Genomic DNA, 22735 nt, shown 5'->3' on the forward strand with positions numbered 1-22735 from the left:
AACCACCCAGGTTACCATAGCAACCGCCTAGCAACACCATAGCAACCACCCAATTACCTTAGCAACTGCATAGCAACACTCTAGCAACCTATTTTTTTCTGTGGCTGAAGAGTTGATAAACTTGTTTGTTGCCTCTCAGATTGACTACTGAAATGCCCTTTTTAATATTTAAGTCTACACTTAAGTTGCAATGTGCGCGAAAACTCAGCTGCCAGGATCCTGACTGGGACAAGGACATTGAATATCCCTCCTATTTTGTAGCCCTTGCGCTGGCTCCCGGTCAGGTTCAGTATTGATTTTTAAAATCATGATGCTGACATGTGGGTTTGTGTAAATGGTGGTGATAAATAAGTTTAGCTAAAGACATAACACAACACATAATTGTACTTTGGGTGCAAAACGTTTTTATTTCCTCAACAATTGGTTTAACACACAAGGCTTAAGCCTAGTCCCAACTTGCCATTACACCAGTAATGTTTTTTTTTTTTTTCCTTTTCTTTTTTCTAAATCACATTTATAAAAGCTACTTAAATGTCATAATCAAACTAAGGTCTAAACCTGGTTTACTCTAAGCCCTGTCTGTGAAACCGGGCCTTAGTATACTATATCCTAAAAAAGGATATTCTTTGAATAATACATCAACAAGAGAAAATAAAACAATTTTCAAGAAAATATTTGTTCATTTATCAAAACAATGTAATATAAACAGTTTGAACCATGTTCCCTTAAAGTAATCAAATTGACCCCTGTACCCTTAACCAACCCTTAAACCTACCCATACAGCCAAACCCGTCCCTAAGCTTACCTGAATCATACCTCAATAGCAGCAAGAGTGTTTTGTAATAGAACATGAACACAATAAGTACATTGTACCTAACAATTACTATTATTATTATTGTTATTATTATTATTATTATTATTATTATTATTTTGACACCAGAACATAGTTTAAGACATCTAATAGAAAGTAAGACCAGTCATTCTTATGTTGTAAAATTTTCTGTTGAACATCTGGATCACTCATAGCTACCAAACACCTTTTTTTTTTTTTTTGCATTTGTAAATGTAAAAAAAAAAAGTGCATTAGGTAAAATATGAACTGAAGTTTAAAGGCATTTGTATATTTTCAAGAAGTGTATGATAATATGAATTTAAAGTTTAATAATATGTATAAGCATTTTAATTTACATTAAATAATGATCGGTTAATCATTATGTAGTGTTTAATAAGTTCATTAATAAACATTAACAAGCATTTTATCTTTTACTATTTCAAGCTATGAATATTAACTAATGATTTGTTAGGGGCGGCACATTGGTTCAGCGGTTATAGCAGTTGCCTCACAGTAGGACGTTCCATGGTTTGAGTCCCAGCTAAGCCAGGAGTCTTGTCTGTGTGGAGTTTGCATGTTCTCCCCATGTCAGCATGGGATTCCTCCACAGTTCAAAGACATGCAGGTTAGGTGAAACGGACAGTCAAAATTGCCTGTGTGTGTGAGAGAGCCCTGTGATGGACTGGCCATCTTTCCAGGGTGCTCCCTAGGAAACTGGGATAGGCTCCATCCCTATGACTTAGATGTAGTGGTGTCAAACTTAGTTCCTGGAGGGCCACAGCTCTGCAGAGTTAAGCTTCAACACTAATTAAACATACCTGATCCAAGTAATCAAGTCCTTCAGGCTTATTTGAAAACTGCAGGTAAGTGTGTTGGATCAGGGTAGAAACTAAACTCCGCAGGACTGTGGCCCTCCAGGAACTGAGTTTGACAACTGTGACTTAGAAGGTTGTATAAGAAAGAAGAATGATCCGTTAAGCATTACATAACAATTGTTAATGATTTATTAATGGAAGTTATTATAAAATGTCTAGTGTCTCATTGTGAGATATAAAGTTGCAATTATGAAAAATAAAGCAACAATTGTGAGATATACCCCTGTAGGCTACAGTTTTTGCATACTTATAAAAAGATAACTTATAAAAGTTGCTTTTTTTTTTTTTTTTTTTACCTTTTATTAGTCTTTATTTCATTACTATAGGCCTAATATATTATCTGCAAGCAGTTTTTTTTTTTTTTTTTAAATATACTTTTAAGATTCAAAGTGCACTACAAATTAGGTTTACCTTGCATCCACATTAAATGCAATTAAGTACACTTCTTTTTCACAAATGCAATTAAGTACACTTTTTCACAAGAGTAGTCATACTAATCACACTAGTAATTAAGTCACAATTTTAGCAAACAAAGTTGCCATTATGAGATATATATTCACTTTGTGAGATATGACACTGTGAGATGTAAAGTTGTGTTTTTACTCTAAGGATATACAATCCTCAGTAGCCTATTTTAAAGTTTTTTGGCTATTTAATTGGGTAAATGTCCAAGGTATAACATATAACCTGTATCTTCAGTAATTGACTGTATTTCTTCCCAAAATGAATTTATAAGCAGGCAAACCCCAGAAAATATGCTAATGATGAGCCCTTATTATTGTTTCACATTATCTCCAACAATGTTCTTGACTTGTTATTTGTTTGGCTTTCACTGAATGATATAAAAAAGTCAATACTTTTCCCAACATAATTCCTTAAAGCCCTGAGCTGTCAGGTGATTTTTTTATGAATGGCATATGTTTAGATATGAATCGTTTGTATGCATTGAAATAGTCATTTATCTCTCCTTTGAATTCAGTATCATAGTAATGTGTAACTTGTAGGAATGTATAAAGGCCAATTTTCTCGCACACAGTTGAGCTTGCAAAGCTTTCAATTGCATTCGGTGTGTGCACACTATCTAGTGGACCATTCTTTTTTAAGCTCAGATCACTCACACATGCACTGTTGTGATTTGAACGCTTGAAAAGAATGGTCCAATAGGTAGTGTGCACACAAAATTTACCTCACGCAGACTGTTCGCTAGCCAGAGTGGAACACGGACAAGGGAAGTATACTTCCAATTTCTCCAGACGGCATCTGTTCACTTGTTTTGTTTTTCAGACTTAGTTTATTATTATTGTTATTTTTCTTATTATTATTGTTATTTGACTTGAAACCAGTGACAGACAGTACATCACGACAATCATTTAGGCCTCAATGAATCCACAGTCCTGTAGAACTTTAGAAACAGCAGGTATAAGATCTTTGACATAGTCCCACAGATGATCATCTCTTATAAGGTTTGTGTTTTGGGGGAATTCAAAGTATTTTGAGTGGTACATGCGAGCGATGGAGTTGCTCACCCTTACTGTGGAGGGTCCAGGATTCACAGTTTCCAGCAGGCCATGTACAGTAGCCTTCAGAGCTAGCAGAGGACTTACTATAACCTTGTAATTGTTGAAACTATTGGGGATATTAGGTACTTTGTCTATGTAATTTAAAATATTCGTCCCCGGTACATTTTTCCATTTGTCTTGCTCATAATCCATATGAGCTTTTGCATTGAAAGGGAAAGCATTATTCTCAAACTCAAAGCCCACAGTAGTGCCGTACATCTTCTCAAGCTCAGGCAACAGCTCCAGCCAGGTTTTCACCTTGAGAGGCAGAATGAGCTCATCTAGGTCTTGTAGAGCCACATAGTGACTTTGGTACATGTAACGATAAATACAGTCATTAAGCGCAGGAATTTGCCCATAGTAATGCAGTTCACCTGAAGATAAATCTTTCCAGCCACTTGACACTTTGATGTGATTTTTAATGGTCCATGGGATGATCTCTACAAAACCTCTTTTCACATAGTAGTCCAGAACCTTCTGTGTGTTTGAATCACAGTTGGTTTTATATATCGCCACCCTTTGAGCACCAAGCAGTCTGAACATCTCCATTGACTCGACTAAATTCAACACATTCTTGTAGTCATACATGACAGAGATGCAGATTGTAAATTCATATGGGAAGACTGCTGGAATGTCTCTGTTTCTGACAGGTTGGAAGGATGTTATTCTCTCCGAGATCTCTCTGGCTGTTATTGCAACATGCGTTGGTATCGAACACGGGCTATTGATGTGACACGTGATGGTAGCAGTGCCGTACTCAAAACCAAAGTGGTCAGAATGAATTGTGTATTCCGCTGGTGAGGTCACGTTCCTCCCATCACAGCACATCACACAGCTGTATTCCACCTGCTCTTCACGGAGAACGATGGCAATCGTCTTTATCTGTTTTTTTCTGAAGCGATAATCCATATAAGAGCCAGTCACATATGTGTTAAGGTTCCCAACTTTGATCACAGGACCGTCCTTCACTTGAACACCACACGCTTTTGGAGCCGGAGGACTAGTGGATGTGTGGTCGACGTGTGGTGTTTGGACGGATGGTAAATGTGTGCTTGGAGGAGGATTTGGCAGGTCAGAGCCTTTACTCTGGTAGTTTTTTATGATAGGTTTGGCATTATGTGCTTTAAATTTGGCATTAGATGTTTTAAAGTAATCTTGCATATAAAAAAAGATGATAAAGACAAACACAAATAAAATGGCAGAAAAATAAAAGATCTTCAGTCCACAGATCCTCTTGTTAAAAGCCTTTGCTTCTGATTCACTCTTCAGTCGGTTATATTTCACATCACATTTCCCTAGGGAAAAGAAAGAAAACACATTTTATGGTTGTCTCTAATAAAGCTTTTGGCTTTAATGAACAAATGCACTTGTGACTGGGATGGGAACTCTGGTATCCTGCACATCCACAACACAACAAGTCAGACTCAAACAAACACATTTTGACAGTTTGTTTTACTTTACAAAAAAAAAAAAAAAAAATCAACTGAAGCAACACAATTAGTAAACAAGTTCTCACAATTTAATTTCAATCCACTTTCATAAGTAAATTAGTCCATTTGTGTTGGTACTTCATGAATATGTTTTCTTGCATTAACTAAAACTGAGCAGTGCATTTGCATAGGATTGAACCGGGAGAGTAAATGTTGAAATTGGGTGTTATTTTATGTGTTTTTAAGTGAAGAGAAAGACCTGTTAGTATTTATTGTTCAGTTATGTGTTTTATGTTGACATTTAAGAGTACAAGATTTTGTGATTGGGTTGTGGGATGACTAATAGATAATTTTTATGTTTGTTGCTTTGTGGAAAGTCAACATGAAACTGAAATGGAGAATTCTTTTTTTTTTTTTTTTTGGCAAACCATAGCAAACCACAACCATCCAATCCAATCAATTCCCAGTGGACAAAATCTAGCCCCACCCTGCATTTCTTCTTGTTCCAGAAGCTGTTTCACTCACTGATGTTACACTGATGAATTTTTCTTTTTTTTTCTTTTTCTTTTTTCACTTCCGGGTCGAGAACGCTGTGCTGCCGCTTTGCACCTGAACTGTTTGTATGTTTTTGCTACATGTTTTTCCACTGTTCTGTTCGGATTATTTTTCTCAGTATTGGATTACTCAATTTCTCACTGCTGATCTTTAAACTGGACTATTGTCATTATCAAACTCCTGTTGTCCGTGAGCTTGCCGCCGGGCTGCTGCGAGCCCTCTACCCGCTAACGTCCCCACCACGTTCGGCTCTTCTGTTTGGTGAGTCATCGCTCTCTCAGTCAGTTGCGCTGTTCATTTAATCGCTTGCTATCTGGGTGTGTTATCTCCTATTTAGTGTGCTGTTTTTGGTGAAGTGGTGTTCAGGGTCTGGTTAACGTGGTTTTTGCCTGTGATCGGCTCGCATTTGCTTAGAACTAACATGCCTCGGGCAAAACTTTTTCTTTTTCTTCTCTTATCTGCCTCATTTTTTTCACTTCCAAAATGGATATTGGATATTTATCATCGCAGCTAAGGGCCTTGAATTGCCACCCGCGTCTCAATTCTGTGACTTATGAGTGCTGCCGGAGTCTAGGGATTCTCAGGTGCCCACGATACATACACCGCTCGCGGCGTATCTTCAGGAGTACCTATTGCTCTAAGCCTGATACCCCTCCCTGCATTTGGACTAATCATAGATCGTCGTCCATGCCCAGACAAGTACCCGCCGGCAATACTACACATCGTTCTTTAATTTATCTCACTGATGCCCAACAACGTACTGCTAACTTGAATTCCCTGCATCGTCATTTTGCGCTTCTGAACTGTCGATCAATATCGGACAAAGCCCCTTATCTCAATGAAATTATCACTGACAATAAGCTTGACATTTTTCTTCTCATTGAAACTTGGCAAGTTCCGGATGATTTTCTGCAGCTGAATCTTCTCGCACCTGAAGGATATAAATATCTGTCCAGACCTCGTCTGCATAGTAAAGGGGGTGGTCTCGCTGTCATTTACCGGGACAATCTCCGACTCACGCAACTTCATTTTCATGATACCAATACATTTGAATATATGGTACTGAAGGCTGACTCTCTTATAATTATCCTGCTGTATCGTCCTCCTAAAGCCCTGTCCAACTTTTTTTCTGAACTCAGTGAACTGTTAACCCTTGCCTGTTTATTGTCATTTCCTATTCTCCTGCTTGGTGACTTCAATATTCATGTCGATAATGTTTGCTCTAACACTAATCAATTAATGTCTGTTTTTGAATGTTTTAATCTGACTCAGCATGTTCATTTTCCTACCCATACTCGTGGTCATACCCTTGATCTGATATGTACATTAAGGGTTGATATCTGTTCCATCTCTTCTTCTGACACTGGTATCTCTGATCATAAACTTCTTGATTTTAGCTTAAAGGATTAGTTCACTTTTAAATAAACTTTTGCTTATAATTTACTCACCCCCATGTCATCCAAGATGTCCATGTCCTTCTTTCTTCAGTTGAAAAGAAATTAAGGTTTTTAATGAAAACATTCCAGGATTTTTCTCCATACAATGGGCTTCAATGGGCACCAGACGGTTCAAGGTCCTAAAGACAGTTTCAGTGCAGCTTCAAAGGGCTTTAAACGATACCAGACGATGAATAAGGGTCTTATCTAGCGAAACGATCAGTCATTTAAAAAAAAAAAAAAAAAAAAATTAAGTTTTATAAGCACAAATGTTCTCCTTGCTCTGTTCTCGGATGCGCGTTCGTGACGTCACGTAATACGCAATTACGTTGAAAAGGTCACGCTTGACATAGGCGGAAGTACAGATTCGGTGTTTACAACTTAAACGTGCAAATACTAAGTCAAACGCCGTTTACAAAAAAAGGTAAAACAACAATGTCGGACGAGGAGAAGATGAGTTTTTCGCCTGCCCTACCTTTTGAACCGGAATACACAGAGGAAGAAATTAGGAAACTGCACATGTGGCAAATGCCAACCATTGCCAACAGAGGAAGAATCTAGATGCTGCCACGACTGGACCATTTCAATCCCGCCATTAGAATCAGTCGGTGAGTCCCTGTTTCCATCTCGCTGCATTACCGGACAAAATTTCCACCGTTACTGAGCAACAGCGTTTTAAGGGGGTCGCACACCGGACGCGAAGCTCAGCGCAGAGCCACATCTTTAAAATTCGAACGCATTGTTTTCTATGAGTTGTCCGCACACCGGCGGCGACATTCGGTGCCTGTCCGCGGCTCCCAGGAAGTTGTTCAAAATCCTGCTGCGCCACAGAGCGCCATGTACATTGTTTACATTAAATGTATATTATATTTCTCTCAAATTGTCGTTAATGTACATACTGACTTCACCCTGTGCTGCAAGATACATCAGTTTTACATTCTTAGTTTAACAGCTTGAATAAAGTCTAAAAATGTATAATAAACGTAGCCTTTTCTTTCCTTTTGCTTTGTTGTGCCATTTTTCCATGTACACTAACCTCAGTGCGAAATATTAAAGCATATGTAACGTTTCCCTGTTGACGTAAAACACTCCCATTGTGCAGCTCTTCTATCAGGAGTCGATTCAAAATTGAGCTTGCGCGTATATAATGTGCGCGGCCGGTGTGCGACCCCCTTTAGAGGTGTTTTTGTTCTGATGGAGAAGGTTATGACTGTCTGGTGGTACGGACACAGGAAGAACCATTAGTTGTTTTACCTTTTTTTTTTGGAAATGGCGTGTGTCTCAATCAGCTGCCTAGTTCAGTAGTCAGGGCACTGATCAGGGAATCAGCCACATTCACTTTCATACTGATTCACGACCTAGGGAACTAGGGAGCTGATCGAGACGCAGGGTTAGTATTTGCACGTTCAAGTTGTAAACACTGAATCTGTACTTCCGCCTATGTCAAGCGTGACCTTTTCAACGTAATTGCGTATTACGTGACGTCACGAACGCTCATCCGAGAACAGAGCAAGGAGAACATTTGTGCTTATAAAACTTAAACTTTTAAAAAAAAAAATAAAATGACTGATCGTTTCACTAGATAAGACCCTTATTCATCGTCTGGTATCGTCTGGTATCGTTTAAAGCCCTTTGAAGCTACACTGAAACTGTCTTTAGGACATTGAACCGTCTGGTGCCCATTCAAGCCCATTGTATGGAGAAAAATCCTGAAATGTTTTCATCAAAAACCTTAATTTCTTTTCGACTGAAGAAAGAAGGACATGGACATCTTGGATGACATGGGGGTGAGTAAATTATAAGCAAAAGTTTATTTAAAAGTGAACTAATCCTTTAAGTCTGCCTATGCGTAAGAAATGCCTTAAAACTGTTTTTTCATATCGCAATCTGAAAGCTAATGATACTGCATCATTCTGTACCTCTATTGTTTCTTCAAACCTCTCAGATGTCTTTGATATTTCTTCTCCCTCCATGATATTATCTAACTATCACTCCATAATTTCTGAAATCTTACAGCAGCATGCTCCTATTAAGACCAGATGTGTCCCTTCCACACACACTTCTCCTTGGTATACCCCTGAGCTCCGTATTCTCAAAGCTACTGGTAGACGGCTTGAGCGTCTCTACAGAAAAACCGGTCTTACTGTACATTATTTAGCCTTTCTCGATCATCTCAAAATATACAAATCTGCTCTTATCTCAGCTCGCTCTAGTTTTGTCTCTGCCACAATTTAATAAATCAAGTAACAGGCCAAAAGCATTATTCAATACAATAATTATAATTTTCTTTGACAATCCCATCTTCTGTCTCTAAGTTAATCTTGAAATCCAACTCTTCTTCCTGTCAACTTGATCCTGCTCCTACTTCTCTCCTGAAACTTTGCCATTCTTCCATCTCTGCACCTATCTCTCACTTCACAATACGTCTCTTACCTCTGCTTCATTTCCTCTGCCACTCAAAACTGATGCAGTTACCCCTGTTCTCAAGAAACCCAACCTTGACCCCTCAGTTCTATCTAATTACCGTCCTATTTCCAATTTACCATTCATAGCTAAATTACTGGAAAGCACTGTTGCCTCCCAACTCCAGTCTTTTCTAGTTGAAAACAATCTCTTCGATCCCTTTCAATCTGGTTTTCGCCCCCTCCATAGTACCGAAACTACACTTGTAAAGGTTGTGAATGATCTACTGCTTTCTGCTGATTCTGGTTCTCTGTCTATACTTCTGCTACTTGATCTCAGCTCTGCATTCAACACTCCCATGAATTACTTGCTTCTCATCTCTCTGATTTGGGTATTTCTGGTTCTGCTCTTTCTTGGTTTTCTTCCTATCTCTCTGACAGACAATTTTACATCTCAGTTAAGGATTTTCGTTCACCTACTGTCCCCCTGAAGCGAGGTGTTCCCCAGGGATCTGTTCTCGGGCCTTTATTATTCATAATTGACATCATACCATTTGGTCAGATTTTACAACGTCACGGTCTTAACTATCAATTTTACGCTGATGACATTCAATTATACTCAATCTGCACACCTACTCTACCTCCCCAAACAGACAAAATCTCTGCTTGTGTTAAATAAATAAATAATTGGCTTAATTCAAATTTTCTAAAACTCAACATGGACAAAACTGAGATTATTTTCATTGGAACTCCCTCACTTACTAGCCATATTTCTACAAATCTCACCTGTGAAATAGATGGTTCTCATATCAAAACATCCAATACTGTTAAAAATTTAGGTGTAATCATTGACTCCACCCTTTCCTTTCAGTCTCATATTTCCTCTGTAACCAAATCTGCATTCTTTCACCTACGTCGCATTGCCCAACTCCGTCCCTTCATCAGTACCAAAGACGCTGAAACTGTCATCCATGCATTTGTCTCATCACGCCTTGACTACTGTAATGCTCTTTTCATTGGTCTACCTGCCAGCTCCATTTCCAGATTACAATACATTCAAAACTCTGCTGCTAGAATACTCACCCATAACAAGCGTTCTGCTCACATCACCCCAATTTTGTATGATCTCCACTGGCTTCCAGTTGCCTACCGTATTAAATTCAAAATTCTTCTGCTCACTTTTAAATCTTTGCATGGTTTGGCTCCCCCTTATCTCTGTAATATGCTAGTCCCCTACACTCTGACTCGCTCACTACGTTCCTCCGACTCTGGCCTTCTCGTTGTCCCTCACCATCGCCACTGCATGAAAAGTGGGATTTTCGTCCCCGTAAACGGCTGGAAATCTCCCTAATTTTCGACAATTAAGGACAATTTACAGCCTGTGAACATCGCGTTCATCTGTGCCACATATTGACGGAAACGAACCATGACGTATGTGGAGCTAATGGCTCTAATTAGCATATGAATAGCAGTGCCCGCGCCTTGCCAGAAAATGGCTTGAATTTCCTCACTCAGTATTGGTTGAAACTACTACATTTAAACAAGAAAAATCACTCGTGATTGGTTGGCAGATCTGTTACTATTGGTCACCCTGGGTCATTATAAATTTAAACCCCAAAATATATATATATATATATATATATATATATATATATATATATATATATATATATATATATATATTCATATGCTATGCTATTATGTTGTATATTCATGTCATTGTTATCCTATGGACTACACTATTATTACCATCAAGGACATGAATTTATTGAGGAAAGGAAAATTTGCCAGGGACGTGCTGTTTATTCAAAGAAAGAGCTTTATTAGCACAAACACACAACCATGTACAAAACGTAGGAGATCTGCCCACACAACAAACGGGAAGCTCACAAGAAGCCCAAAATCCTACAGCACCATGATGTCTGTTTTCCGCTTCGGAGCTGTAGGTAACTAGACGTTGCATAATCCATCCAGACACCCCGCCAACGATGCCGTCTTCCTCATCAGACATCAGGTCTATGGTAGCGCACTTCCAAAGGCCCACCTCATCCTCAGCTAGCACACTCTGTCTTGCTTCTAGCAGCTGTAAAAAACAACCAATAAAGACAATCAGTATTGACCACATTGACAAAAAACGGATCTAATCTAATAAATCTTACCCTCTTTCTTCTCGCTCGACTCCGAGCTGAACGCTTCACAGCTTCCGCCTGCGATGCAAGATCTGAATGTTTCTAAGTTACGTGAAGCTTCTGCGTACTGTCTCGTAATATGTCTTACAGGCAGCTGGGAAACAATTAAATGAGAGTGATATGAATAAAAAACAACGTGTAAAAGAACTTAAACAATAAAAACAATAAAGGAGAAAATAGTAAAAGTTACTTAAACTTGTGCTACTTAAAAAAGCTTTGCTTTTAGGCTACTTTTAGCTTAGATAGCAGTCTTACCGCAATCTTAGGATTGTGCACCCATCTTCTCTTCTTAGAGTTAGTATCTTCCACACAGTTTTTCGACTCCAGAGCAGCCAACCTATCTTCTATGGACAGCAACCTGGAGTTTACTAAAGTGAACTGCTCATTTACATCGGCAGCAAACTGATAGCATTCAGCAGTTTCTTCTCGCCGGTGTTACGGATCAACTAGGGATCATGTTAACTGGGGGTGCGCGCGAGCACGCAGATAGTTTTACCTGGATTTCCAGCAGATGTTAGACGGCGACAGATTCGTCACATGCGATATTCCACGGATTATAGATTTAAAAACGAATATTTCACCAGTTGTATACATTGCGATGCGTAATAAAGTGCCTCGATTTCGCGGTGTTTGTTCCTGCGTTTTTGGAGCAGTTTTAAGGAAGTTTATCATGCTCTCACGTCACGCTCACAAACCACGCCCACGTTAACATGGGACACTAGTTTCAATGAATGTCAAACTTGTCAACGATATTAAGTAAAGTATAAATATTTATTTTCAACAATAGTGTATCATATTGTGTCTGTAGTGTGCTGCCATGTTTTCTAAACACAAATTACAACAGACAGATTAAGCTAAAATTAGCAGTAGGCTACCTAAAGCAAACATGAATGGCAAAGTCCTTAATGTTTTTATTAACAAGTCTTGTTAATTTATATGTTGCTTACTATTGTTCATAAGCAAATTATTTATTTTATGAGCGATTGCATATATTAAAGGGGAAAAAAACAGACACTTTGGCTTGTGTTTGTTCTAGGTGATTTTACTGATTTTACTGATTTTGTTGATTTTATTTTCTGAGATCACTTGCTTAGGTTTCAAGTACACTCTGTATCCTAAAACAACCATGTTTCATTCTGGATTCATGATTGATTTAAACTCAACATTTGCTTTGGCTTAGGCATTATAAAAACTTGACTTTGTGCAGGCTTGTATCATACTCTGCTCCAGAGTCATATCCATCAATAGACTGGAAGTAGCAGATGGATACCTGCAGACATTTCTCTCAAAATGAGTCGATTTTGAGAGCATTTGCATTTGTATAGCTCACAGCATTTTCATTTACATGTTAAAGCCTCCCCTGGAATTAGAGGAAGGGGAGTCACGGGGGGACAACTGCCAAGCAAGGCCCACGTCAATTTCTGACAATTCACGGCAGTTTTCGGTGTTGCCTGCAAATTGCCGTATGCAGTTGTAAACCTGAGCTTCCACGACAATCTACAGCGCCGCTTACTGACGAAAATCCCACTTTTCATGCAGTGGCCTCTCTTCAATGGGGGCAGATCATTCAGTGTTATTGCACCCAAACTCTGGAATTCTCTCCCACGCTCACTCTGTTGTGTCAATAATATCTCTGAATTTAAATCATTACTCAAAACTCACCTGTTTTCTGAATGTTCAAACGAAATCGAAGAACGAACTGATGTGACGTCATTTCGAACAAAATCAGGCCAAAACAAAGTTTGTTTTGTGTTCTTTTTAGAAGTTCGAAACGGCTTGCCAAAGTGAACTTTCAGGAAAAGTTCGCTTCAGCTGCAAAACACCTTCATGCCACCATTGGTCTATGACGATAACGTAATAGGAGGTGTGTGCTGAGGCTCCGCCTTCATTCGCGTGGAAGTCTACTCTGACTCATTTGATCTGTTGAGTTTTTTGAGGTAAGATCTCCACAGGTGAAAGCATTAACACACTAGATAGGCACTGACAATATTTTCCGGGTTTGATATAGTAAAGCTGCTTGCTTTTAAGCAATCTATTGAATAAACATCTATTCTATATGCTATATGAATAAACGTGACGTGACTGGAGAGCTAATTTGCAGAGCTCCTGCTAACATACCCATGTTATGATCAGACGGTTTTCTTATGCTTTCTGTAAAAATGCTTGCTGTTTTCTCATTTTTGTTGTTTATTTTGTTACTGAGAAGAAAGTGTACAGCACATATTTACATATTCACATTCCTTCACATATTCAACACTAAAACTACACCCCTCCTGGTCATCTCTCATTTCCTTCCAACAGTCATAAATCTGCTGAGCTTCTTTGTCTGAGAACAACCACAACAGCACACGTCCACCCACACCTATATAAGATTCAGGGGAGGGGAGGGGATTAGGAAGAGGTAACAACATTGATTATAATTTAATCTAACTACAGTATATTTAACATATTGTTATATTGTACCTAGCTTTTGCCTCTGGTCCCTAGTGAGCCATGATATCCCAGTCCTTTTCTAGTGTGGTGGAGTTTAGTTAGGGTTGGAGGGGTGTGGTGTGGGGCTTGGGCCTTCCTGTCATCCTCCTGTGCTCTCTTGTCTGGGATTTTCTGCCTTGGCTGGTTCTGTTTTGAATGCCTTGCTTTTTTAATGCATCACACATTAGTTGTGATACATACACATTTGTTGAATGATTAAGAAAGTTCACATCCACAAAAATAAAAAAAAAATAGGGTAAGTGTGGCATGTGATTTAGGCCTGGCCCCTGTCTGGGGGTGGTTCTGCACTGCATTTCCCTCTTTTTTTAATCCATCACAAACTAGTAAAGCGTTTCCACTGAAATTACCTGGAACAATTTGTCCCAGGAACTATTTCTAGCTGCATTTCCATAGCAGTCTTAAGTACCATGAAGATAGTCCGGTGACGTAGGACTGCATGCGACTTTCCAGTTTGTGCTGGATTTTGTCCTCCACATATAAGCTTAATAAAGCCTGAACCTCATCATCAGTCCATTGGTCGTATTTTTTAAACTCCATTGTTGATTCGAATAGCAAACAACTCTTACTACACATACCACAACAGACTTTAAAAAACGATGGTTGTAATAAAATGCTGAGTGAACTCAACCAATCAGCATGTTCAGTGCCCAAGTCTCATCCCCGAAAGTTCCGGAACTTTCGGAGAGGGAATTTTTTACCCAGAACTTAATTTAGACCCTGGTTCCTGTGGTCGAAATACACAGAGTACCACCCCAAAGGGTTGCAGGCCACCGAAACGGGTTTGGCTACCTGCCTATATATGTGGGCAAACCCGTTGTTGGCTTCAGAGTCTTTCGACTGAAGCAGCAAGCTCAGTAGCGTGGTAGCACAGCTAGCTAAACAACACTCGTTCCCATTATCTCAGGCACCAAGGTTACGTTAGTAACCCAGTACGTTCCCCATTGATTCTGTTCATTCGTATTGCTTCATAATTGACACAATGCAGATGCAATCCAATAGCGCCGTGCTACAATCGCAGAACTTTGATCGTTCTATGGCTCTGGCCTAAGGCATTTAAGGATAAGGGCCCTGAAGATAGCAAGGCTAAGACAGGGTGAAGATATTCGCCCAAGACTAAGGGGCTTGGACCACAAAGTAGGAGCCCTGAGGGATGACGCTCTGAGTGGGTTGAGCTCGCATAGAGATCAAAGCCCAACTAAACAGACAAGACCCATGCTTGCAGCGCAGGGATGCCCAAGTTGTAAAATCTGGCGATGGTGGACCAGCCGGCCACCGTACAGATGTTGCCAATGGAAACTCCGCTGGACCATGGCCAGGAGAAGGCCATACCTCTGGTGGAGTGGGCTCTCACTCTGATGGGGCACTGAAGGTCTACAGACGCTTAAGTTAGTGCAATTACATACATTATCCAGTGGGATGATCTCTGCTTTGTGACTGGATGCCATTTGGTGCAGCCTCCAAAACACACGAAAAGCTGCTCTGACTGCCTGAACTGGGCAGAGTGCTCTATATACATCCTCAAGGCCCAAACCGGGCAGGGTAAATGCGACTCTCGCTCATCCTCTGAACAGAGTGGAGAGCACCCTAGGTGCATAACCATGTCTTGGTTTGAGGACAACGTTTGGCTCAAACTCAAAGCAAGACGCGCTCACCAAGACAGCTTGCAGGTCACCCACTCGCTTGACTGATGTCAGGGCTAGCAGAAAGGCAGCCTTCAGCAAAAGGGGTTGTAACGCAGCCGAATAAAACATGAGGGCCCTAAGGACCGTAGACAGGTCGCATGTTGGAATAGTAAGGGGGTGAGGATGGTTCAGCCTTCTGGCCCCCTTTAAGAAATGAATCACTAAGATATTCCAGATTGTGTGAACCAACTGGTGATGGAGCATCCATTCCCCTGAGTGCCCCCTAGTTCAGTCAGCCCAGCATGTGCACTGCTCTGAGCGAGCGTAGGTTGTGCTGTGCCCAAAAGAGGAGGCGTCTCAGCAGTTCGTACAGAGGCCTTGTTGTCTGAGCGGACTAAGACATGGTGCCCCTTCAGGTCTGGTAGGAACATTTTGAGAGCCAGAAAAGCCTTCAGCATTTCCAGGCAGTTGATGTGCCGCTGCCTCTGGAGGTTGGCCAGCCCTCGCACAGAGCTCCCCAACCCATGTTGGAGGCATTTGTCGAGACTACCTTCCTTCTGGAGACCACCTTCCCTCTGGAGAGGTGTGTACTGCCCTGGTACAGACAAGGGTCCTTCCAATGGGCCAGGGCCATGACACAGCCGTGGTCTACCTTGATACGGAGGTGCTCCCAGGAAAGAGATTTGCTTGCTGGGAGACAGTGAGCTCTTGGCTAGATTGATCCTGAGCCCCAGGCAAATGGCTGAGGAGCAGGGACCTGTGAGTGTTCAACACTGCCATGTTACTTTTCACCAGTAGCGAACAGTGAATTCCAAACCTGACCCTCTCACCCTTTTCCCTTGTCAGGAAAAAAGTAAACTTAGCCTAAAATCAGCCTAGCTTTACTGTGTCCTCATCTATAATACTGCAAGTTACCTTTAAAGGGTCATGAAACCCCAAAACACTTTTTTTGAGATGTAAACAGATATGTATAGGCTGCACATCATTGAAAACACTAAAGGTACTCATTAATGTTATTTATAAGTGAAAAATAGTTATTTTTTGCATTTTTCAGAGCGATTTCTGTCTTCCTGTTTGAAAAGCTGAGTCGGAGCAACGTCACAAAATCTGACGTCATCGTGTACTTTTGAACACACTGACGTAGATTCTTGACATATATATTCATGACATAAAGCTCATTTAATCCAATCACTGCACTGTCGTATGCATACGATTATAATTGCAGTATTATGCATAAGGAAGTATCACTTCTCTCGCCTCGGTCTCTTGTCATTCAGAGACATATCGTTGATGTTCGTTTCCTCAGTGCTACAACACAATGTGTTTTCCTGCGACCAGAGCAGAGGTTTGTGTGCATGTGGATTGTTTTGCTGTAATCTACCAACACAAATGGAAAATATGTTCGCGTGAGATCGCATTACAGTGGAGAATTCAAATGTCCCAAAAGTGCGGCTCATTCTCCTCTGCCTGCTCTAGCTGCGTTCAAACACGCGAGCCATAGGCTGTTTCCCTCAGCACAGCACGTGTGTTGTTTGTATTTTGCTCGCGATGCAGTCAGAACTGGAGTTTGAATATGAACACATGAAAAATACGATTATTTTTATGATATACAGGCGGAGCGCGCATATGCTCGGTTTCAGCGCGGAGCTCCACGATGAGTTTAATAACACTAGCCACGTGACACATAGCTCATACAGAATAAAGTATCTGTGTTTAAAGTTTTTATTTCACACATTCTCCTGCACCAAACATTAACCAGCACGGTGTAGTTATGCACACATATTTCATCAAGTCTTCTTCAAATGAATTATATGTGCAAACTGTACACTGATACAGTGGTGTAGCCTCTCTGAACGTGACGACACGATTATTCTAATAGACAAAAGACTGATTTTGAGACTGCAGTGCTCGTAAATGTAATTAAAGTAGCCTATTATTAGCCCTATTAAATATTCTTTCACATTTCTCCCTTGTGCTTGGGAGTTTGTTGTCATTCTCTCCGTGCTCATATATTAATATTCATTATTCTGTATAATGAGTGTGTTGTATGTCTGTGCTTCATTGGTTGTTCTCTCCCCTCTTCCCCCCATCTACACTCCCACTTTTCCAGAGCTTTACACGCCCATTTTACCAGACTTTTTGAAACTCAGAGGTGTGAACGACCAGGGTAAAACAGGGGGGTTTCATGACCCTTTAACAAGAAATGCCACAAGCAAACAGAGTGAGCGTGAGAGTTACCACAAAAATTAAACGAAAAGTAATAAAGCAAATCCTCATGAAAAATAATTGCATCATCACACAATTGGGAGATAAAAACTGCGAGATAGCACTTTTTTTGGTCACGTTGCAACTTTTCTCAATGCCAAAAAAAAAAAAAAAAAACCCTTGTTAGAGTGTGTGGGCTTTTTTGGTCTACACACCTCATTTGGTAATTAGTAATTATTTTAAAATATTCTCAATTTTATAGCCAAAAATTAAAAAACTAATCATATTTTTGATTATTGATTTGATGTTGATGAGAACTTGTGGCCAAATGCAAGAGAGAGAGCCGACTAGAACCATCACTGTAATTTACTATAATGAACAACTACACATGTTGTTACAGTAATGTGTAGAATGTATTTTATTTATTCTTTATTATCATTGCAGCCCTGGAGTTTTTTCCCTCTTTTTTCACCTTTTGGTTATAATTTTCAAGTACTATATTCATATAAAAAAAAAAGAAAGAAATTTTGATTAATTTCTGATTCATTCGTGTTACAAATGCTTTCAATAAAGTGAAATTGTGTTACAGTATTCTATATGAAGAACTGATTTATGTGGAAAATCATTGAAACTTTAAAAAAGAAAAGTTCATCAATTATGTAATGCTTCCTGTTGTTAGTGTTTTTTAGGTCAGTGTGTTGTGAATAAAATGTGTGTTTTCTGAATGAGAATTGTTGCCAGTGTTATGTTGGTCTGAGTGAGTTTTGTAGGTGAGATTAACTGTTTGGTTAACATTCATGCTGGTAAAGCAGACTGTGTGAAGAGTTTTGAAAATGTGGTTTCAGTATTGAACAATGCTTGTTAGCAACTGAAAAAAACTGTAAAGTTGAACCTAAGGTTGGACCTAACAATGACTAACAACAGGCAATATTATACAATGTTTTCTTTTGTAAAGCTTCTTTAGAAGACAAGAATGACACTCTACCAGGCCAAGTTCTACTGTGCTAAGCACCCTCAAACGTAAGCAAGATCACCCTCAGTTGATACTGTAATAATATATTGGCGAAACAGATTTGGAAAACGCTGCAGTGCATATAATTTTGTAAGAACGTCAAATGTATCTATTTACAATGTGTTTTTGCAGAAGGTGAGCAATTTAGCCAATCACAGACATAGTTGTTGACTTCTTGAACACAATGGCCAATCAGGGGTCTTTAGGTTGGTCAGAATCCACTCATCACTCAAAACTATTGTTTTTCATGCTGCTAAGAGGACCGACGGCCAGTTGCATGCTGCAAAGTTTTGGAAGTGACATCTATAAATGCTGAATTCAATCTGCACAGGACAAACATGTGACATGTTAAAATAGCAACACATTAAAGCAACGTAAAGGCACACTAGTTGATTAATAGAAAAATATTTGTAGCAAAATATTTTTGAAGTTCTAAATAATCTTAAATGTCTCACAAAAAAACACAAGACTCAGAAACTTGATGATATAACTAAAAACATTACGTTTTTATGGGTATAAGTAACAACGCCTCTACCATATATGGCAGCTGCCTATAATAGCAGACAGAGCACAGTACCTTGCTAACCGCTTAGCCATTTTTAGACTTTGGGCATCCCAAGCTGTTGAAGCCCCTTTACTACCAGCCTGTGTGAATGTCCTAAGGTGCCAAATATGAAAACAAGTAACCAGGCCCGATAACCTATCTCTGAAATGTTGTTTAGAAGTTGTTGGTATATAACTATGTAAGGAACCCTGCATCGGCCCAAAAACGGAATCCGACGCGCCCGGGCGAAGGTTAACGCGTGTATGCCTTTTCAGCGTCTCTATTAATTTCACTTAATTTCACTCGTTTAATCTGACTCCAATTTCAAATGATTATTACACTTAGGTTGTGTTTCCAATTAGAAATTCATCATTAGTTATGCATTAATTTAGATATTTGATGATTCTGGATATCCCATATTTCAATTGTTCAGTCATTAGGTACCCGATGCCGCACAGAGATACTCGCCCTGGGATTTTGCGGTAAACTCACGGACATAAACTCGCCAGTCTGATAGATGTGTGCATACTGTAGATGTGTGAGGGCAAGGCGTTGTCCTATGCTATTCCTTTAAGACCTTCTCTCCAGATAAGCTTTATTGCAGGATGCTTGATCTCAGTTTTCATTTAGCAGGAAAATCAAGCCTTACAAAAGTGCAAGTAACCTCCAAAACGAACACTTCTCTAGACTCCTCATTACAGTTTTTTTCGATTGCTAAACGACAGTGAGCACAACTGGAGCTACATGTGCAAAACTCTAACTACAGTCTGCACTACCAACAGTCACCTGAGCTAAACAGTTCACATCACCTGATAAACTCATTCCAAGCAACACAACTCTTAACACATGGCTCAAAACAGGCTCAGTGCAGCCAAACACTATGCACAACCCTCACTGAGATAACACACACTGTCACTCAGAACGCACTAAGAGTAAAAACACTAGCATCAAACACCAACACAGAAAATACAAACTTTTCATCTTTACAGTTTGAACAATTTCAGTGACTTCATACAAAGTAATATTTTCTTCAAAGAAAAGAGTGACATTCTTTCATATGATTTATTAAAATTTTTAGAACATAATTCTTTAAGGTAAATGAAAATTAGCAGTTTGCTTCAATAGTCTGTAGTAATTTACGGAATTACAGTAATGAGAAAAAAAAGGTAGAAACTAAAAGTACATACTGTAATTTGAACAAATAATTGAGGGGCTAATCCTGCCTCTCTCTAGCATCAGACCACAGGTTTTCATCAACATCACATCTAATGTTCTCTCTTGCCATGCACCTGGGGAAGAACCTTCTGGAGTGCCTTATCCATCCCTGGCAGTCTTTCTGAGCTCTACCTATATGAAATTGCAATCAGCAGTGTTTGAAAGGCACAAGGCTGAAATCTATTCTGTATTGAATGTGTGGTACACAGTTTTGACAGCAGTATGTTAGCATTTGAACAAAGTGCTGTAAATCCACAGTGTTGTGCAGGTTGTGGTTAAAGTCATGGGATAAGTGTGTAGAGTTTTGAAAACTGTGTTCAAGCAATGAAAGACGAACTAGAGTTTGGTCCACATGAACTGCTGCTGTGCAGACTGTAGTTAGAGTTTTGCACATGTGACTCCAGTTGTGCCCACTGTCGTTTACTAATCGAAAAAAAAAAAAAAAACTGTAATCACAACAACATCAGGTGTATTAGCAAACAGATGTGAAAAGGTTTCAAAGTTACTATTGCAATACTGGAACATGGATGATTTTACATATGAATGTTTATACATTCTTACTGAAGGTGAGAAATGATTTGATTTGTCAGACACACACACAGACACCTGTTGGGTTTTCAAATTTGATGGGGACTTTCCATAGACATAATGATTTTACTGTACAAACTGTATATTCTGTCCCCTAAACCTACCCATCACAGAAAACTTGCATTTTTACATTTAAAAAAAAAAAAAAAAAAAAAAAAGAAAAAATCACTTAGTATGATTTATATTTCCTCATGCTTAGGGACCAAACAATGTCCCCACAAGGACAAGGATTTTGAATATTGCCATCTTTGTATTGCCATTTATTTTGTCCCCTAACTTTATTCAAAGCATTTGTTAATCTTTGTTAATGTCAGTTAATAAAAATATAATTGATTGTTTGTTCATGTTAGTTAACAGTCCATTATTAGTAAATGTTGAAATTACTTTAGAGTTAGACTAATACATGCTGTAGAGTTATTGTTAGTTCATATTAATCAACTGATGTTAACAAATTAAACCTTATTATAAAACCACCAAGCCTTTTCTTCAGTATCTACATGCATGAAATGTGTTTTAAAAAATACAGGCCCAGATACAGTCGATGATTCTCACAGTGTAGCTATATGTTAATTTTTAAACTCTTAAAATGGCAAAATGTGTACTAAACCTTTTATTTAGCCTACTTCTTTTACTATGAGATGTTTAATCTAATCTTGCACTACAAGAAAATGTCACTGAACTTTCACCCAGTTCAACCAAACTCAACGTTGTAAACCCATTTGCATGGTAAAACGGTAAGTGTGTGTTCCGTGCCTAAAATATACATAAAATATACTTATATATACTTGTAAATAAAATATGCTCAGGCTATATTAGGCCTATATTATGTGCGACACGCACGCGCCTATCTAACGGTCCTCCTCCCTGCGCCTCCTCCAGTTCAGCGATCTCTTTTTAAAGAAACATTTAGAAACATTTTAGTTTAGTTACATGAGACTTTCACTGCTACCATAATGCAGCATTGTTTTTTCGTTTGTTTTTTTAATATATCCTGCATGCACTGACATTGATATTTATTCATGTTTTAAAACAACAAGCGAATAAACTGAAATCAGCTCAAAGTGAAAGTAAATTCGGAGGCTACTTGATGATATGCTATGTAGAATATAATAGCCTACAATAAGACATTTAGGCTAAAAGGTAAATGTCAGACAAAATATAAGAAAAGTTTAGCATACCTCTCGAAAACATCTCGACAGAATTGATGAGCATTCATCAAAAATCACGTTCATAATCCTTTAAGCTCTTCAGATATGACTGTCTGAAACAGATGCATTTCACCAAACATGTCCGATACGAGTTTACAAACGGTCTCATGTCCCATGATAAGTTACTATTTTCGTCTTTTATGGCTGGTTTATAATTCTTGGAAATGTCTCTCCAGTGTGTCTGGTGTTGTTTTCATCTGTTAAAAGATGGGTTGCGCTGCGCAACATAAGACAGCATGACTTAACAACTATTTGTCAAAGAAGAAAAAAAGAAAAAAGGAGGCTACAATTCAGGACTATGCTACTTGTCCTCATCTAACCTATGCAATAATTTATTGATTTGAACAGTAATTCATTGTTAAGTGTGTTATTTATTATTATTTCTGCACCTATTATTGTGGAAAAAATAAATAGGCCTACTGACTAAGATTTTTCTTTTCAGAAAAGTGATCCTTATCCAGTATGTTTTCATATTTGGGGTCAATCAATCAATCAATAGCAGTAATTCACCCCAAGTGAAAAAGACGTAGGCCTAGTATTAAATGTATTAAAAAAATACACTTGAAATGC

At 39.0% G+C, this 22735-nt stretch overlaps 1 protein-coding gene across 1 annotated transcript; it reads right to left on the reverse strand.

Annotated features, from left to right (window-relative positions):
* Positions 1-387: 387 nt before the first annotated feature.
* LOC125254014 lies at positions 388-22462 on the reverse strand. The gene is made up of 2 exons (XM_048168365.1): positions 22136-22462; positions 388-4561 (listed from the first exon to the last, which is right to left on the reverse strand). Exons 1-2 carry the CDS (start codon positions 22167-22169, stop codon positions 3078-3080), a joined length of 1518 nt encoding a protein of 505 aa, XP_048024322.1. The 5' UTR covers positions 22170-22462; the 3' UTR covers positions 388-3077.
* Positions 22463-22735: the final 273 nt, after the last annotated feature.

This window comes from Megalobrama amblycephala, linkage group LG19 (genome assembly GCF_018812025.1).
Source record: "Megalobrama amblycephala isolate DHTTF-2021 linkage group LG19, ASM1881202v1, whole genome shotgun sequence".
Taxonomy (NCBI): domain Eukaryota; kingdom Metazoa; phylum Chordata; class Actinopteri; order Cypriniformes; family Xenocyprididae; genus Megalobrama; species Megalobrama amblycephala.

Excerpts from the sequence above, each read along its gene's own strand:
- LOC125254014 (XM_048168365.1), bottom strand. The coding sequence starts at position 22,169 with ATGCTCATCAATTCTGTCGAGATGTTTTCGAGAG. Across the intron at positions 4,562-22,135 it reads TGTCGAGATGTTTTCGAGAG|GGAAATGTGATGTGAAATAT; the intron begins GTATGCTAAACT and ends TCTTTTCCCTAG.